Source organism: Porites lutea, chromosome 11 (genome assembly GCF_958299795.1).
Source record: "Porites lutea chromosome 11, jaPorLute2.1, whole genome shotgun sequence".
In the NCBI taxonomy this organism is placed as follows: Eukaryota; Metazoa; Cnidaria; class Anthozoa; order Scleractinia; family Poritidae; genus Porites; species Porites lutea.
In genome coordinates, this window is record NC_133211.1 from 13,602,098 (window position 1) to 13,621,958 (window position 19,861).

The 19,861-nt window shown below is 38.3% G+C and overlaps 1 protein-coding gene across 2 annotated transcripts; it reads right to left on the reverse strand.

Moving 5' to 3' along the window:
- Window positions 1–4,766: 4,766 nt before the first annotated feature.
- On the reverse strand, window positions 4,767–17,607 carry LOC140951599 (phosphatidylinositol 4,5-bisphosphate 5-phosphatase A-like). Of its 2 annotated transcripts, none has more exons than XM_073400887.1 (13): window positions 17,446–17,607; window positions 13,850–13,960; window positions 13,059–13,167; window positions 12,318–12,434; window positions 10,925–11,032; window positions 10,130–10,197; window positions 8,956–9,064; window positions 8,323–8,435; window positions 7,504–7,660; window positions 7,225–7,299; window positions 6,693–6,761; window positions 5,778–5,960; window positions 4,767–5,279 (listed from the first exon to the last, which is right to left on the reverse strand). In XM_073400887.1, the coding sequence occupies exons 1-13, from the start codon at window positions 17,454–17,456 to the stop codon at window positions 5,208–5,210; spliced, it is 1,302 nt and encodes a 433-aa protein (XP_073256988.1). In that variant the 5' UTR covers window positions 17,457–17,607; the 3' UTR covers window positions 4,767–5,207. The 2 variants fall into 2 exon arrangements, with proteins under 2 accessions (XP_073256988.1, XP_073256987.1); XM_073400886.1 differs by having other exon boundaries at window positions 10,913–11,032.
- Between the last annotated feature and the right edge of the window lie 2,254 nt (window positions 17,608–19,861).

The window sequence follows — 19,861 nt, forward strand, 5'->3', positions numbered from 1 at the left end:
GTTGATCTTCACGGACTTCGGGCTCCTGAAGAATCTCTAATCTGGAAAACTCAGTTCCCATGTTCTCAAAAACATATTCTTTAGACATTACAAGACCTTACAACCTGATTATATCTGAAAATATTTCGAAAATTTAAAAGTGAATGTCAAAGACAACCTCCAACCGTCAACCGTCAAAGCTACCGCCCCATTGAGTCTCTCGGAGAAGGGCTAACCCTAAACTCCGTCACTTATTTACAACTGTTGATTGAAGTCAGCTGGCCGCCTCTCATGCATGTATCCTTTACTCCTTGATCTCATCAGGCCACGGTCAACTACTGTAAGTCGAACTTTTCATGCTGGACGAACCTAATGCTAGAACAATAGATTTTGTCCATTAGCATTAGTGAGCCTACTCGCAGGCTAATCCCATATCAATTTCGTTTTATCTTGCGTAGCAGGCGGTGTTTTGATGTGTCTTTCGCTTTTGGTTCACAAAGTTATGGACAAATCCGTGCGATAACTGAACAGGGGTCAAACAAGAAAACGAACCATAACAAAACAACCGCGGCTGCCCAGGCTACGTGGCCTCAGAACGCCACAAAGTTCAGTTACCGTATAACAGTAGAAGCATATTTTAAAATCGCTTCTTCTTTCCTCCAAAGGTGAGAAATACTCTTCAAAGGACTAAAGATGAATGCTTTTACCAAGATCTTCATCTTGTTCACCCTGTTCAGCACTGCACAGTCCGGTCCATTGGCTTATGCAATCTGTCAAACTGGATGTAATACTGTGTGGGTGGCCTGTGTCTCTGCCGGTGGTGGAGTAGCAGGGGTTTCCACCGGAGGAGTTGGAGTTCCCGCCGCTATCCTGGCGTGTAATGCTGCCCAGGGAGCTTGTATGGCTGCCTGCGTTGCTGCTGGTCTCTCGCCCACCCTTTGAGGCAGTCCTGTTAAGACCTCAGCCGCCGGTTTTGCGTTACCTTCACTTTAAATTTTCGCTTTGTTAAATCGTAAGTTGAATAGGTTATAAATTGTAACTTGAATGTGTTATAAGTCGTGCTGGGGTAGGTAGTTAAGACCATAACACCAGTAACTGTTGAGAACACACAACGGACTCTCGAAATATTGTATTTTTGATGATAAAATCTTAGCGATTAAAGGAGAAATTGCTATGTGTGAGGTATATTGGTATATGGTGATATTATTGAAATAACTGAGATAGTACGCTTGTTCTGATTGGTCAAAAAGCTATGGTTATGATTAAGCTGGTAACCCATAGAAAAAGCATCCAGACCACGAGCCATACAAACCGAATATCATCTGCAAACAACGATTTGTTGGGAAAGAAAGAGGTGATGCTTAACTTTATTATTTTGTGATTAAATATTAATTGGAAATTGACATTTGTAGCGCAAAGAAGTTAGATTTCGTGACATTAGATTTCACAATAATGTAGACAAAGTCCGAGTATATTTACGATATAAAATGATGTAACTGCATGCATTTTCTTAGGCTTAATAAGGTGAAAGAACGTGCGATTTTGTAATAGACACTTAATTTAGATGCATTACAATGGGAACTTTTACTGTACATGTGATTAATGTAGAAATACTGCCTTACGCAAGGATAGTAGAAAAACCACGAACGTTTTAGTTGATCGTTGATCGTTTAGTTACGTTGATCGTTGTGTTACGAACGTTGAATATGTGAGAATTGTACATCGCAGTAGATTGTTGGATTGGATTAAATCGTGTTGTTACATCGAAAGATACAGTCCTCTTGATTTGTTTGAACCAGCGGAGCGGGGTTAAAAGAATTCCGCAACACGATTTGGAAAAGCTAAAAAGCAGTACAATTTACTCGCCCAGCCCTTCTCTCTTTTAAAAAGCGTTGGTTTCTACATTTTATTACTAAGTTCTACTATTCACTACTACCATAGTTTTAAATTGTCATCAAGACCAATATAACACTCAAATATAGTGAAACCTGGATTACCGGCGGGGCCTTCTCGATCTGCTTAATTCTTCATATCCTACTCAGCCTCATTTATTAATTGCTAAATATTATTTACATACAATCAGATACATACAAGTTAACAGAATTAAGGTTGAAAGAGAAAAAAGTAAAAAATATATAATTTAATATTAAACGAAATGAGATAACACGGACTTCAAAGCTGTTAAAATCTAGAGATTATAGTGTGTCAATATTAGCATCATCAAACAATAGAATATGTAAAGGTTGTCGATGAATTGCTAGCCTGAGAAAACACCCGACACTTGGCGACGCTACCACTGGTTTCCCCCACAAATGACATCTGAGAAACGAGCGCAGAAATTCCATACTGATGACGCGTCACTACCCAGATCTGGGTAGTGCTTCTGATTGGTCGCGCCGCGTGGGAAATTTGTTTCAACCAATTAGGTAATGACGCGTCATCGGTATGGAATTCCTGCAATAGTTTCTCAGACGTCATTTGTGGGGGAAACCACAAATTCTCAGGCTAGATGCCGGATTGCTGCCTCAAGTTTATGTTTTCGTAATGAACGAATATTAAGAGGAATACAATTCCACGCCTTAGCACCAGTTGCTGAGGAAAACGACTTTATTCTCTGCTGTGTTCTCGAATTTTCAAAAAAAAAACGTCCGTTCCACACCCGCATTATTGTTTCCTCTTCGACGTATAAACGCTCGCCTTCTCCGTCACCGGGCGGGACTGCAACATTTTTTCGTTAAAAAAAATCAGACGACAGTGTAGCGAGCGTTCGATTTGTTTAATCACGGGTATAGTATCATATGGAAATTAGCCTACTTACATATTTCACTTCTATCCAAGCGACCGCGATTGCCCCAGTCGAACGGATTGTTCCTCATGTCATTAGCTGTCCCCGTGTGATCGTCTAGATCGCTTAAACACTTTTTAAGACGACTGGTGCGATTGAGACGATCCTGCGCTCTATGAGAACCAGACTTTCCTGACGCTAGTGTCACTTATAAAGGGTGTTCCAAGGGTGTGACATGAAATTATGGTCACGGTAGTCGTGGGGCCGGGCGCACAAAAACCAGGAAAAACACCAGAACAAAGAGGAAGCGGAAACCAAAGTATGTCCATTACCTTTTTATTTCTAGATAAGTAAGAAGTACTAAATAAATATTCATATTTCAGCGAATTCTCTCTGATTTTAACTACCTAACTACTTGCTAAACGTAAATCATATTTCCTTCAGTGCAGTTAAGGGTGAATTCATTTGCCTGTTGGAGTATTTATATTATACGGTTAGAAACAATGAAAAACTCCAACGGGCAAATACAACAGCTAAACCCGTATGCTGCAAATATCTCCACCCTTTATTTCAGTCTCGTAAACGTGGATACATAGGATTCAGTATTTTAATTACTTAATTCATACATTAAGAAGTCCTTACGCATAAGTTACTCTTTCTTCCAACGTCTCTTATAACGGAATTCCTCCGACCTTTTAAACTTAAAATTTACGAAAATTATCAATTTTTATTTTGCATAATACTGAAAACAACTGCGTTGTAGTATCGCTTTTTTAAATTATTGACTTTGGACTGGTTCAGTCTCATAACCGGCTTTATGTTCGATGAAGCAGTGATATTTTAACGAGAAATTAAATGCTGATTCTCTTACGGCTAAAGGATTATGTTCGCAAAATGTACACTATGTAAAGGAGGTGGTAGTTTTCCTCAATTGGCTTTTTCAAGAAGTGAAGTTCGACTACAACTCGATAAAGATGTCACCTTCTCTCTTAATATGTACACTTTATTTACACGGCCAGGCTACAATCTTGCTAAACACAAACGTAAAGAAAAATATCTACCTACCAGCCACTAGTGCTTGAACACTAAGAAAAAAAGTAGCAGTATTTATCGCATGCCATAAATATGGGTATTCTGCGGTATCCCATGGGTTATGTTCAGCGGTGGTTCCTGAGGCTGTAAATCGAAACTGAACGAAAGAGAAGTGTACGCTACAAATGATATACCGCTCTAAAAGTGTATTTCTCGCCGGGATAATTCAGAGTTAATTAGTGCTTCCTCATGACATAGCGAGAATATCCCACTTGATTTTTCATTGTATAGACACTAACGACCTAATGCCTCGTGCGTATACTTCGAAAAATCAACTCTTAAGCATTGCGCAATGAGCACAGTCAATACCCACGCGGTAGTATCTATGTTTCAACCTTAATATTTCCCCCAATTGAGCTGTTATACAACAATATACTTTTAATTTGGCACCTTTTTCTGTTCATAGCTTCTTTAAATTTAGAGTGCATGTATTTACAACAAAAGTCCAGTTCTGCTAGTCAAACAGAAAAGATAAAAACAATGCTTGATGATAGCTCCAGAAAACTTTTTAAAAGCCCCAAATTGAATTAAAAAAAAAAAACAAAACAAAATAAAACAAAAAACAAACAATTGCACCTGAAACGATAGCGGGCGGTGGTACATGGCAGCCACTGCGGGAGGAAGGGTGGCTGTATGGAGATATGGAGGGGAGGGGACGTGACATTTGGTCAAGATGGTAACACGTGCGCTTCAATTGGCCATTTGCACATCTCCCATAATATACCTTGTTTGCCCGGTAAAATTTTGCATAAGCATTGTCTTTTATTTCTCTTGGGAGCACTATAATATCCAGGAGGAATCAATAACAAAGGTTATGCAAAGGTTTGGGTGGCAAACAAGGTGTATTATAGGAGATGTGCAAATGGTGAATATGGCGATTAGAAGAGATAGAAAGGACTGCAGCAAAGGTACGTACGTGCATTGTTGCCCAACAATGTTGCGTCCGTTTGGACGGGGCTAAAAGTTTGACCGGTATCAAAGTTTGCACGACAACTTCCAACAACACGCAACAGGGTGTGCACGCAGATGCAACATGTAACATCCAACATTGTTGGGGTTGTTGGTCAGCAATGTTGCGTCCGTTTGTACGTAGCCTAAGACGGACGCCGCTTGGGCACTAAGAGTCCGTTTTAGAGAGTAATCCACCTTACAGAGAGGGTCACAGAAAAGCGACGACTAAAGAACAACAAGGACCAACTATAAAATGTAAGTGGCTTTGTTATGGTCGCCGATGAGAGTGAGAGAGTTGACTGTAAATAGTAAGTTTCATGTGGTTTGGAGGGTGGCTCAATTGTTTGCTTTAACGGGGATTTCAAAAGTTAATGATATTGTTTATTTGCTTTGATACTGTTCACACATCCTCTGTGGGCTGTTCAACTTGAACTTCCACTGGGTCTTTGTCTTCATCTCGCGGTGGAAGAATCTGTTAGAGATGTTAGTTGAAGAGTTAGTCCAAAACAAAATGCGTTTCTTGAGTTTACAAATTTCTCCAGTTTTACAGTGGTCAACCTCCAAGACCCACTCATCACTGGGGAGTTTAAGATACCACAAGGGCGACGGCGGCGAAAACGTCGCTTAAAAAGTGGATTTGCGTTCTTCCAATCTCTAGTGCGATTATTCCAACTCATTCACTTTGTCAAATGGAGCCGAACTCTTCTAAGGCAGAACTCCTAAGAACCATACTCAAGTTCAGAAAAAGGAAGAAAATATCGTCGTCGCTTGTTTACGTCGTCCATAAAACGTGAAATTAAGCATTTTCATGTCGTAGTCGTACAGTGACGGAAAAGAATGTACAAAAAAGCGTGATGTACGTGCAAAGCTGTTGCTTTGCAAATTTAATTTACACCTATAGCTTTTTTGACGTTCTCGTTGCCTTCGCCTTCATCGTTGCTAGAGCTCCCTATCAACACACTATTCTTACCTCGAATGGGTCGCTTACGGAGATAATACAATCCAGTTTATAGCTGTAATAACACATGACATAATGACCAGCTTCTTCCGGGAGGCAATCGAATAGCACAGCACAACCATTCTCGCCATACTCGTCCCCGTCTCCCACAGCCCACTCGTACATCTCATAGTCAAAGACGTGCTGAAAGCCAACCTGCGTGTTTCAAAGAGGACAATTTGAGTTACTTTAAAACGTAATGTAATTCTGGTATTCTCATTTGCCTTAATTGTCTTCAGTTGCACCTTGCAGTGAGCCCAGCTACTGTCATTAGGAATCAAAAAGAAAATAGAACCAAAAGAACTTCCTAGCTGTACAATTACCCTCCTACTAACTGCATATAGCCGGCAACTTGAAATTTTAGCGACTGCCCTGACCTTGGAGGAGTAGTCTCTTTTTCTACTAATTTCAAATTAAACCAGGTCCTCGGGGCTCGAAAAAACTTGAATTCCAACTTGTCTTTTGGGCAAGCAGCTCTCTTGCTTGCCTGGGGCCACTTCTTGCTCGCCTTAGTTAATGATTTTGTTAGAGGATGACTTGCCTTGACCCTTGCCCGTTGGGTAAGTAAGCTTTAAAAGTTACTTGCACTGCAAGAAAATCCACTTGTGCCAGACGACCGGACTGGACACTTTTCAAGCCCTGCTTCCTACATTTAAACCCCGAAACAACTTTCTGTCAACGCGTAGGCTTCAAAAAGTTTGGAAAGAAGGTAGTCGCTTTCCAGTCATGTCGTGTGGGCAAGCTGTTTTCGCTGGCAAGATTTTGCGGAGTTTACTTTACTCGAGAATGAGAAGTGTCAGATAGGAGGCAAAGAAATAAAGGAATATTTAACATGGCAGCAATAAAACGCAAGTCAATAACGACAAAAGCAGAAAAAAAAACACAAACCCGGTAAAGGCCAATCCAATCCCAGCTGTATGTCTTGTAATTCTTCACTACATAAACACTCAAACCATCCTACGAGACAAATAACAGGGACTCTGCACACAACGAGAATATAACCTCAATGCGATACTAAAATACTGTGAGAGCACATTCTCTGTGATCTACAAAATGTGTCATGACGATGTCATGGCAACTTTCATAAAGTTGCTGTTTATATCGATTTAAAAGTGTCCTAAAATATTTCGCATCTCCTTGGTCTTTAATTGCCACGCTTCGTGATAAACAAAACTATCTTGTGCTCCGTCACATGTAAAACCCAAACCACTGACTTGCAGCACACTATTAAGCATTTCCCCCAAACTCCGTGGCTCTTATGTCTTCTTTGAGGGAGGGAGAAAGAGGACCCTGGGGAAAAGGTTGGCGTTTTTCCCGCGCTGCACAACGCTAGACGCTCACTACACTTTGACGTGATCGGTTCCTTGCATTAACGACGTCTGCTTTTATTGGTCGAGCGAAACAATTAACAATGACTAACCTCATTTCCATACCAAGGTAGACTCATAAGATCTAACTTCCATGAGATCGGGTCCTCCATTGATGAAATCGAGTCCTATTTAAAAAAACAATTACACGCTGTAACAATCTTTTGCAAAAAAGTATAGATTTAAGATGTAAGGCAAGTGCGAAAGATTTCTGACAGTTTTCAACAGTGCGTTCACTTTGTATGAATTTAAAAACCAGTAAAATGATGAAAGAAAAGCAAAACCACTTTAGAAAGTGACAAGAACCTCAATAGTACAGAAAGGTGGCCTACATTTAAGTCGACTACGAGAGTAGCACCAACAGGCCTGTGATCACTTGCGAGATATGACTGCTGTGACGTGTACGATTCCATTTGAACTGTGTTTTTTCTTTCTTCAGTGACCTGCCACAGGACTCTGTCTGTCCAGGCTGGCTTGCGATACTTCCCACTGGAGAGGAAACCATAATAGATTTTTATCTTATGGTAAAAGAGTTCAAACCTCTTTAACGTTAAAGATTAACACCTTTTACAATTTTCATTTTGTTGAATTAAGTATTTTCCTGAGATTTTAGAGAGTTTAATGCGCCACCAAACCATCTCGCCACCAAGAAATCATGCATCTTAGCACTTAGCAAAAGGACAAGTCCCCAAAAGCAAATTCCTTCACACAAATTTAACAATGAGGTAAGGGTCAAGAGACAAAGTTACTTTAATTTCATAAGAATGGCTATTGGATTTTAACAACTGGCACCTTTCAAGCGATGCAGATGAGCCGTAGTCTTAATCGTAAGGACCGTCAATTACGGTCGACAGATTTGTATTTGAGCTTGACGAAGAAGTAAAAATCCTAGGTAAGTAAGTGGTGACGAGTAGACTTTTTGGCAGTGATTTCCTTGGTGGCGAGATGACCGTTAACCTTCGGAACTACTCATTCCTCCCAGCCCATGAAGAAAAATCTGAATTAATACCCCCAGATGCCGATATTGCAAGGCAAACGAAACTTACAATATCATTTTAAGTTGTTACCACTACATAACAGGATTACGATAATAACTCATATGCAAGGGTCCTGTGTCTGATTACCGGAAGGTAACATTACTTATAAGTTACCTGTCTGTGTCCCATTCATTTGTTCCAGGGTTGTACTTGTATGTTGGAGGAAACTTGAGATCACCTTCATGAAAGTTTACAAAGCATTTGCCCTCCTTCTGACTCTGTAACAGCTTTTCAGCAGAACAGACAAAAATAAGTCTTTACTTCAAACTGTCACTAACACTACAGATAGCCTGTTTCAAGAACTCAGTCAGACCTGACGAGCAACGAGAAAGGTTTGTGCGAAAAAATAAATTAAATAATTCAAAAGTAATAATATCTAAGTTTCTTCGGTCCTTATCCATATTTTTGTGTACGTGCTTTTTTTGCTCTCTGAAGAGTAACTAAGAGCATGGAACAGGCTACACTTTAGAGAAACACTAATCAGTCCTGCTGTTAAAATGTGGATCTTCAAATTAATTATTTAATTAATTATTAAATTATCGTGGGTGTGGAACTCCTCATAAATTTTCTACGCAGGTTTCATTCGCTTGGCTGTCTTTGAAAGAAAAAAAGAGAGACTACTCAAAGACAGGTCCTAACAATAATTCTTGACTGATGATCAACTTCTTTGATCACTATTGATGACTTACAATATAGTAGTGGTACACTGTACATCACTATGTAGATGTACAGAATATATTTGAATACCTGATCATGCGGCCATAATGCTGAGTATTCTTGTTTTCCACAGAGACCCTTAATATTTTCAATGGTTTCATTTATTCTGTAGTTAAAGTCACCCAACCAAAAAACATAGCTGTAAAAGGAAGACAAAAACAAAAATACAGTTTATCTTATTGAAATAGTGAAGGGGTTGCTTCAAGGGATGACACAGGGCACTCACTTCCCACCAATTTAGACTGGGTTTGAGTGCCAGGGTTGATGCCATATGTGGGTTGAGTTCGCTATTGGTTCTTTCCTTTGCTTCAAGAGGTTTTTATCCGGGTATTCCAGTTTTTCCTTCTCCTCAAAAACCAGCGTCTTCAAATTCCAGTTTAATATGGAACCAGTTGAATGAACTCCCAAGTGTCACCTTCTCCAAGTAAAATTAGTTTTTTTTTTTTTTTTTGGGTGGGGGGGGGGGGAGAGGAGGGAGATTACCAGTAGTTTTTTGGGGAGGAAGGGAGAGGGGAGAGGGGAGATACCGTACGAGCAGAGGTTTCTCTCTGCATGGCTTTTAGTGTTTACAAAGTCTTTCACATAGCTTGTCTGTCGAAACACCAACTAACTGACAAACACGCCAAATGTTAAAAGCCATGTAAAAGAGAAACCTCTGCTCGCAGGGTAGAGGGGAGAGGGTTAATGAATAGAGATTGAGTTGCCCAGAAATACATAGAATGATTGCATCTTAGTTACTTTACAGGGGACTATCGAACTGAGGTTATAAACGAACCAGGACCAGTTTTATTCACTAGTATGGTCCTGCTCAAGCGAAATTATTAGGTGGTTAATACGATGACTTTTCTTTTATTTTGGGCCTAAGAATGAAAGAAATACACTGTATGAGGTTTGGTGGTTATTTTCTTCATTTGCATCAGAATTCATACTAATACCATTTTAGTTTACAAATATTATTCACCATTTGCATTCTCCCTTGTTTACTTGTAATAGCTTTCTGTAATCAGTGGCTAGTGTAGTTAAGACATGACCTTTGCGGGACAAAAATTGAATCAACTAAACAAAAAACTTCAGTTTATAAAAACTAATGCATTGATGGCTAATTGAAGTGAAAGGAAAAACAACGGTAAATAGGACAACTAAACTCTAACCTATACGTAAGACTCTGAAAAAGCATTTTAATTTAGAGTCTCAAGGATTGTACCTGTGTTCCATGGCTTTCTGTGGTGTACAATTAACAAATGACAAGTGCTGACTGACGGTATCATATTCCTACACAAAGAGAAAACGAAAAATACACACACTCCATAAACCAACCACCAAAGACAGGATGAAGTGGGCCTGTGCGGGTTACTAACCAAGGTGCAGTCAAGCAATAAATAAAATTAAAATGAATTACTTTTGAATTTCAGTAAGATAACAGTTTTATATGCTGTTTTGCAGTGGACTGAACTGTTTTTAATTTACATTAATGAGAGATTACTAAACTTATTGACAGCTGTTTACTTTTACTTTATTTGGCATTTTAAGTGAAACTTTTCAGATAATCAATATTGAAAGCACATGTAACTCCTTGTCATCACTTTTTTAAAAATTTTTCAGAACTTACGTGTATGCTAGTTAAAATATTATTAGTCTTGCATAAACTTCTATTGAAAATAATAATGATAAATAAAAAAATATTTATTTATTTATTGTTTATAAAAATAAATAATTCATTTATTAAGTAATTGTTTATAATAATAAATAAATAATTATCTATTTATTGTTTATAAAAATCGTCATTATCATGGTTAATGCATGGCTGAGTTTAGGTAGTTTCCTTTTTTTGTAAAAAAAAAAAAATGGCTTTTTGAGGCAAGCAAAATTTTAATGTTCACCATTTATGGCATAAACCCAGCCAAGTCAAGATTGCATCAATTATTTTGCAACTTAACAACTTTGTAAGCTGTGCATTTGACTCTACTAGTGCAGAAAAAAAACATACTGGATGTACTACCAGATTCCTTTGTTCTTCATATTCAGCATGAGCAGAGAAGTGACTGTTTATGAAGCAGAAGCTTTGTCCATAAAGAGTAAAACGTAATGATACTGCTCCTTTGGTGCCCTACTTGTACAAAGGAAACAATGTGACAAAAATACATTAAGAGGACTTAACAGTGTATGCTAAAATAACATTAATGGCTTCACCTGTTCAAAACTAGCTACATAACTGGTAATCACAGATTAATAAGAAAGGGTTGTCCAGAAATTCAGGAGAAGAAGGGGGAAATTTTTAAGTAGGCAGGGCGCAAAGAAAGTCAGTTTTACAGCTTGCCATTCGGGCTAGCTGTAGCTAGCATGTACTAGCCCAAACATCACTTTAACTAGCCTTAAAAGCTTTTTGATGGGCCGGTTTGAATACACAGTCCTTCTGTAATTTGAATTCCCAAAAGACTTCACTTGCCCATCGGGCAAACTAAGAACAAAAGTGACTAGCCCGATAGCAAAATCCTCTAGCTCCAGGCTATTGGACAGTACTTTCTTTGCATGCTGGTAGGTGAAAATAGATTAGACGTAAGGGCGCTCAAGAGGGCTTCCTAAAGAAAAAATTAAAATTAGAGGGCCCTGAAGAACGCAATTCAGTAAATTTTGAGTGACCAGGAAAAGACGGTAAGCAATAAGAGTGGCATCTTTATTAACCCTCATTTGATTTACTTTATATTATATTGCTTAAGTTTATCCAATAAAGGGTTGAGAAACCACAGATGTCTTATGCCATTTAACGAAATTGTATTCTGTGAATAGCTGGCACAACTCTACCCACTAGATTGCTTGCTGGAGCTTTGGGAGAACCCTGATAAAGTGTGGCCGAGATTCTAATGGGTTTGTGACATCATGTGGTTTTTGATGCATTAGAGAACTTGTGTGTTCTATTACTGTTATATAATGATTTTTGAGGCAAATGGAGACCATTTGACTGTGCAATGTTGCATGCTTTAAAAAAATATTTCAGTCTACTAGGCTATAAAACATGTGTTTTGAAGACATTATTATGTTTAGAATGACATGAGTTCTGTCTTGACTTGTAGTTACAAGAACCAGTCAGCATGCAAAGAAAGTACTGTCCGATAGCCCGGGGCTAGTGGATTGTGCTATCGGGCTAGTGAATTCTGTTTTTAACTTGCCTGACGGGCAACTGATGTTTTATGAGGAATTTGAATAACAGAAGAACAAAAAGTTTTTGGGGCTGGCTGAAATGACATGTGTAAATGCTAGCTTCAGCTTGCCCGAATGGCAAGCTGTAAAAATGATTTTCTTTGCACCCTACCAGTACTAAAAAAAATGGATAAGAAAGGAACTCAGTTGACTTAATTGCAGCATTTTTAAAACAACTGAACTTCATTGTTTACCAACAGTCCAAGTAGAGCTGTTTTGCAGTAACCAGGCCGAATGTCACGAACATAAGGCAGATGTCTTGTGTGAACGGCTACCAAATGTACCATCCCCAGCATTCGGATTGACTTCAACTGCAATCAAACATATGTTAGATGCTGTCATGTATAAAAATCATTTTTCCTAGTTGAATATCTTTTTTGTGCAGGACATGGTGAGAAATAATGAATGGGCTATTTATCCACCTGCAAAAAGGAGCCTGGAATTTGCGGGAATTCTGGGGTAAAATTCCTGGCTATCCGGGCTTTTTTGTACATGCAGAAAAGCCAGGAAAAAGCCGGGAAAAGCCAGGAGTGGCTGGGCTCTGGAAAAGCCTGGAAAGCCAAGAGAACATTTTCCACGCTTTCCAGGCTTTTTCTTATATGCAAAAAAGCCTGGAAAGGCCAAGAAAGCCAGGAGCTCTGATCTTTTCGTGGCTCTCTGGGCTTTTCCGGTTTTTTTTTTGGAAGGGGCCAGGACAGTTAGTTTTCCTTGATTTAATACTGATTAATATTTGCTTTATAATCAAATATTTTATTGTAATGCGCAGTAAACTTGTACTGTTTTCAGTGAGAGAAAAAAGTAAGAAAACTACCACTCACTTTTCAGACATTGATAATAATGTCATCATTAGAATTCAAGTATCAAATTTAACTCTGTCATAGTGGAAAATGGCGTTTAACTTTAGGCCACTTAATGTACCAAGTGATACACTGTACCTTGACTAGCCCATATGCTCCAAGATATGCCTGTAGGATTTTCACCCATGAGTTTTCCTTTATATATTCAATTAACAATGACTGTGGTTTGGCATCAACTTCCTGTAGACTTAAAGATTAAATAAACTAACAAATTAACTTCATATAAATAATATATAAGATAAAAAGGAAAAAAATAAAATAAGTCAATATACACATTCATAATGGTAGCACTCAACTGAAATTATGTGAAATAATAATTATTTCACATAATTTCAGTTGAGTGCTACCATTATGAATGTGTATATTGACTTATTTTATTCAAAGCAAATTTTTCTTTCTTTTCATTGGCTGAGAGCCCACCATGTGACCTGCAAATAACTGCCTACAAATAATGGTCTGCTCATGTGCAATGCTGTCCAACTGTGTTTGGCTACAAACAATATTGTGCACATGTGTAATGGAAACCGTGCTTTTCTCCTTCTTGCGATCGCTCTTGCGTAAAATGGCAGATCGCTTCGCTTCCCGAGAATATTCATTAAAAAAACAAACTCGGTGATCGAATCATAAAACAATTATTGAACTCGGTTATTGCAAAATATCATGATTTGTCATTGTCTTGCAGATCAATTATTTGCTTGCCACAGACAAATCATGACACTTTGCTCAACCTCATCCAATAATAATATTGTTCCTTCTTTGCTGATTTCACAACAGCAATATCCTCGTGACTATAGCCCCTTTAATTGTCAAGATAACAGTTGCCAGCAATCAAGACATATGTGATTAAGTACATGGGTCTAAGAACCTACCCTACAGCAACAATGTCAGGGAGTTCTTGATCATTGTCAAGATGCAACAAAGGTCTGAAGTCTTGATCTGGGGGCTGTGTGACTTTGACATTCCATGTGCACACATGAACTCTAAAACCAATAGGTAACAATATTAGTGAGCTTTAAACACAAATAACAAACTTGGTGAAAATTTCAATATGCATGCAGTCAACTTAATGTTTTTGAAAATATTCTTGATATCAAATGAAACTAAAAATGGAAACAAAATTAACTCCCCACTTCCTATGAATAAAAACACATTTTAAACTATAGTGCATGTAATTGTGGCAGTTATAACGGTACAGCTATCTTTAATATGATTGTAGTTAACAAGATGAATTTACCCAGTAAATTATGATCAAGGCGGCCTTGTTTATTAGGTAATCATTCAATACAAATGCCTTCATTTGATACAGTGTTTAAAGAGGTAAAATTCCACATGGGTATATGTACAATATTATTATTATTTACATGTGTTATTTTCTTTTTTATGAGTCATGTATTTTAGCTTGTTGACCCTAACAGAAGCAAACAATAGCAGCGGGTTTTGAGATGAGGGATGGGTCTTGGGTCAATGACCCGATAAAGAAGGCTTCCTGACCCGACAGATAAAATACAAAATAATGTTAATAAGTGAAAATAATATGATGAAAAAATTAGCACCTGGTCTGGGTGACCCCTCAGATGGTCTACACGACCCCCTGCATGAAAGAATTAACTGGAAATTATGCTGAAGCAGGGTTACATGTCCTTGCTTGTTATTGACCACTTTTTGTTGGTCAAGATGGCTAGATATTAGCCAAGTCCTTTTTATGTGTTGTTATGGCCCACCCTGTTCGCCAATCCAAACACACGATTCACTTTATCCTGCCCACTCACAGATTCAACAGTATTATATAATTATGTTACAGGTCAAAATTAGACTCAGGTTAAAATCTTTCAACCTAGGTTGATTCTCATTTTTCCTTTGTCTCCTAGCCCTAATTCATGAATAACAAGACCCACATAGTGAGGTTCCTTAGGCTGCTGACTGTGCGATGCAGTGTTTTAACATTTTGAGACATATAGATCATGATTACACTTTTTTTCTGGGTTGAGTATGTAGCTACTGCTAATTCTAACCAGTGGAATGGGACAGAGATATATATACTAAGCCTTTTGAAACAGAGACAATTTGCATTATTTTTAACTGGGACATTTCCATGAGGCCCCTCTCCCCCAATCTCTCTGCCTCCAAAATATAGCATGACAGTATAATACGACTACAGCCAACTCTCTCACGTAAGCGACCACCTCCAATAAGTGACCACTTTATAAAATAATAACCCTTTTGTTTCTCGGTCAAAGACTGTTTCAAAAACTATCTCGTAAGCGACTACTACTTAAATTTCTTAGTGACCGAAACTACTTTTTAAACCAGAAACTTGACATACTTTTTTGTTTTTCTGTTTCCTGTAAGCGACCACCTGGCATGATCAAGTATGACTGTAACAAAACTATTGCTTGAATATATTTCACAAAAGTTCAGTTTTTGATAGCACTGACCAAGCCTGCTGACAGATTATAGCAATTGACTTACAAAAATGATAGCTGTAATACAATCCGTGGGTAAAAAATTGGGTTGTAACATTGATGCAAAATGTAATGTACAAAGTTTCGACAGTTCCCAGCTCTATTTGATGTGAAACATTATTGCCATTTGCCTATTTGCCGAACTTTTAGCTTTTAAGGTATCAACTTTATATTACAAATGTATGTTAATCAGTTCAGTTTGAGCTTATTTTCTTGATTTTCTTGTAGACGACCACCTCTCGTATTGTGTAAGCGACCACTTTGTCGTGCACCAAGGGTTGTCACTTATGCAATTTGATCTAACTGGAAATCCCAAAAATCGTTGTCGTTCCATACTTATAGAACTTGACAGGGTCAATTTTGGTGTTTTAAATACTATCATTATTCAACTTTCATACACTGTATGAATTCCAGTTTTCTGATTGGCTGATTTGTACTACGTGATACTGGGTTGTGACAAAACAACCACCTTGACGTGATTATCATGGTGTAAATTCAACACACCACTGTCATTGTGTAGTTCCAGAAAATATCCATACTCCTCCCATGGAAGAGATTGGAAAGTCCTTGGGGGTGGGGGGTTCTCAGAAGCCCAAAAATCTAAGTAAATGTATGAAGCTTGACTGGAATTTCCGGAGGGGTGGGGAAGTCTAAGGAAAAATCCCTTCCATGTGGAAGGTATGGATAATTTTTAAAAACAACACATTACACCATGGTTTTGGTTGACTCAAAGTTTGATGATTTGTCAGATGTTGACATTGGTTCTCTTATTGACGATGCAATTCCTAAAAACACCAAGAAAGCAACTGCTTGGGGAATATCTGTTTTGAAAGGTAAGTTTGCGAATTTTAAACTTTTCATTCATGCTAGTTGAGGTGTTTTTGTGCGTTATCAACAGTTTTACCAGCTTTGCGCATTGTATTCAATTTGAATAATAAAAATGTTAATGCACTCATTTCTCGTAAATTATCAGGATTTACCTACACTCGTTCCCTAACAATGAATTTGAAATTTTCAATACTCCACTAGGCGGTATTGAAATTTCTCGTTCATTGTTAGTGAACTCGTGCAGGTAAATTCCAATAATTCACTCGCTGAGTGCACTAAACTGTAATTAAATAACAGTAACTTTCTGTTCCTTAAAACTCGCAAAGCAAATTAAAGGTTCAAATTATTGAATAATTTTTTTTAAAAAAAGACTCCGACAATTTCCTATTTAAAGCGAAAAATTTAAAGTTCATATGTTTATTTATTAGTAAGAGGACATTTACATATACCATACGCAAATGCATTAAATTGTGCATCTTTTTTACAAACAATTTTAAGCTTGGCATGTCTACTTCCAGTGTAAGGTCTGTGAGAAAACGTAAGTGAAAATATAAACATTTGAAATATTGGCTTAGAAGAGAAGCATAATTTATGCATTGGGTTTAAGTTTTTGCTTGCAAGTATTACAGTGTTAGTGAAGCAAAAATATAGAAGTTTAAAATGAGATTCATCCTTTATTTTTAAGCTAAACAGCCCTATAAATAAGCTCATAGATGAAAATTTGGTATTGTGCCTTCTCGATTTCGTGTCCATCGCCCTAGACCGGGCATCAACCAAATTAACTCGCAAAACAACCAAAGTCATATACTAATCAGATACATCTGCAAAAAGCTCTTTTTTAGCAATAAAAAGTAACATTAATCGCACCAGGAATAAAAAAAAAAGCAGATTGTTCGAATTTAATTTGCGCTAAAAATAAAGCTTACACTTCTCCTCAGTGTAAGCATGAAACTCAAGGGGACTTCGTGAAAATGTTACGGTAAAAAAAAGCCTCACATATCAAAAGGCAGTTCTTTGTAAGTTTCTCCTTTCATTTTCATTAAAAACTGCACAATCGCGTCCGGAAAGACTGAACAACACCTTTTCATTCAAACTCGTCACATTGCACCAACAGTGCCACGTCGAGTTCACCGTCGCCTTAGCCTCCTAACCTACACATTTTCTCCATAACTTACCTCAAACTCATATCGCTTCTGCAGAGGGTAAAATTCAGTCACTTGCCGGTATCAAAACTGGTCCGATTGCAGGTAGCAAGTTTGCAGGTAACTCAAAAATATCGGCGATCGCTGTGCTGTTCAGCGAAAAGACAGCTGCAACATGTTTACCACTCATGGCATCTCACGCTGGTCAAAAACAACGAGGGCATTGCGTCTAGAGTGCCCCGTATAGTCTACCGCCCCGATAGAGGATTTGAGACGATCATCTTTTCTTTTTTAAATAGTCTTAAAAGGCTGCTTTTTTTGGGAGAATCCAAAGATGGATTTGTGGTCTCAGATCATATAAGGAGGTCATATGGATTCTTAACCACCAAAAAACGGAAGATCCGAAAAAGGATTAGACTGTGTCTGGGGGGGGGGGGGGGGAAGTCTGTACAAAGGCTAAAAAAGGATCATTCCACCATGACAACGGCATGTTTTCGTGCTCCTCGTGAAGAGAAAAATAGAGAAACAACAACAACAAAAAAACAACAACAACTGATCCTCGAGGTGAAGGTGTATACTATTCCAGAAACGCTTGTGTTTCAAATCGAAATACGTACATTAAGCGTGTGGATGGTCAAAAGTCATGACGTACGCTTGTCGCGCACGATAGTCGTAAGCAAAAATCGTACCATCTAAATCGGCCTTTAGGATAGTAAAATTCTAAGAATTTTAAGGCTGAAGCCGATGAATTGTTTTTTAAATTACTTGGAAAATAAACTGGCGTAAGCAGACACTACATAAAAAAAAACAACATGAAAAGTAAGGGTTTGAAAACACTCTACGAATGTAAATAGATGACAATTATAGAATAATATGTAACTAGTGGCTCAAAGGTAAGGCGCCACCAACATAGTTTCAGTTAGAATGTCATATTAAAATGTACGGCATCAGGGGCCTATGACTAGTCATGGAAAATATTATATTAGGGGTAGGCCTTTCCTGATTGCGCTCGTAAAATCCTGAAAAAGTGCTGGCAAAAATGGCTAAAAAGTGCTCAAAAAGTGCTCAAAATCTCAAAATAGTGGTCAAAAAGTGCTAAGAGTTGTGAACAGTTACCTCTTAGCTTTTCGTAAATATGTCAAATTTTACTGAAGTAATTAACAATCTATTTTGCGTAGTGTTATTCGACAGGTTGTTACGAAAGGTTGATAGAATATAGAACAATAATATTTTTAAAAAACTAAAGCCGGTTACGAATTGTAAATAAATTCAGCAGTGCTAGCATCAGATGATTTAGAAATTTGAGATGACACACGCATGATACATCAGCCAATCAGAAACTTCTGTACTCACGCTCAGTGAGGATAAGTCCACGTGCCTTTCCATAACAACGGTCTTTTATTCTTGACAACATCATTAGTTATTCAAATTTATGACCTGGAACACGATTCTCGTTGCGAGCGACACACAGTTTTTGTTTTAAAATGTTTTAGAAGACATATGTTGCTCGAAATTTGCTCGAAATGTGAAATATTGCTCAAATGTTGCCCAAAGTGCGAAAAAGTGCTTAAGGGTGCTCAAAATGCAAAATAGTGCTCCAAACTCAAAAAAGTGCTCAAAAGGTGCTCAGCGCAATCGGGAAAGGCCTAATTAGGGGGCTGTTGAAAATTAAAATATGAAGGGAATAATTAGCAGACAAATCAGTACCACATACATGTAGTCCTTCACCAAAACAAGGCGCTTTCAAGCTCATTAGTAGACTAACTGGATTACGTTACTTTATCCTTTTTTTTAGACCTAAAAGCTTTCCTTCTCAAATCAACCCCTTTTCCTTACACACACAGAAAAACAACCAGAAAAAATGCCTTCTTAAAATGTAAGTCCATCAGAGGTGAATTTAGAAAGAAACATTGTACAGCAATCTTTCTCTGCTCATGTATGTCATTTGGTAACAGACGTCACTAGGCAGTCAAAACCCGAAAATTGTTGTGTACTCAACTTTGCCCCCAGCTATTTTCCTTAAGAAAATGGGAGCGGCCCTTTTCCTAGGAAAAAGCCTTGGGGACGAGGTTGCCGTGAAGTACTGTCCAGTCCAGATCGTCCAGACCCAGACCCAACCTCGTCCCCAGGCTCTTCTCGCTTTCCAAGGGGAAGCGAGATGACCTTGGGGACTAGGTTGGTCCAGATGGTGGATTGGTGTTTGGGTGTGTCTCTTGCTTTGAGTTTCTGTACAATTACTGACTGTGTTATGAAAATGTCGAGAGTTCAACTCACGCCGCAAGCAAGAAAAACCCTTTGGTATCCGGGGTACAAGTGTCGATATACCACTGAAAAGTTTAGATAGCGAGTCCACAGCGACAAACCGTTGAGTGGTACGTGCCGGATCTCACTGTTGTAGACCCGGATCAGCACAGTAACAACTTGTAAAAACGGCAAACTGATCTTTACG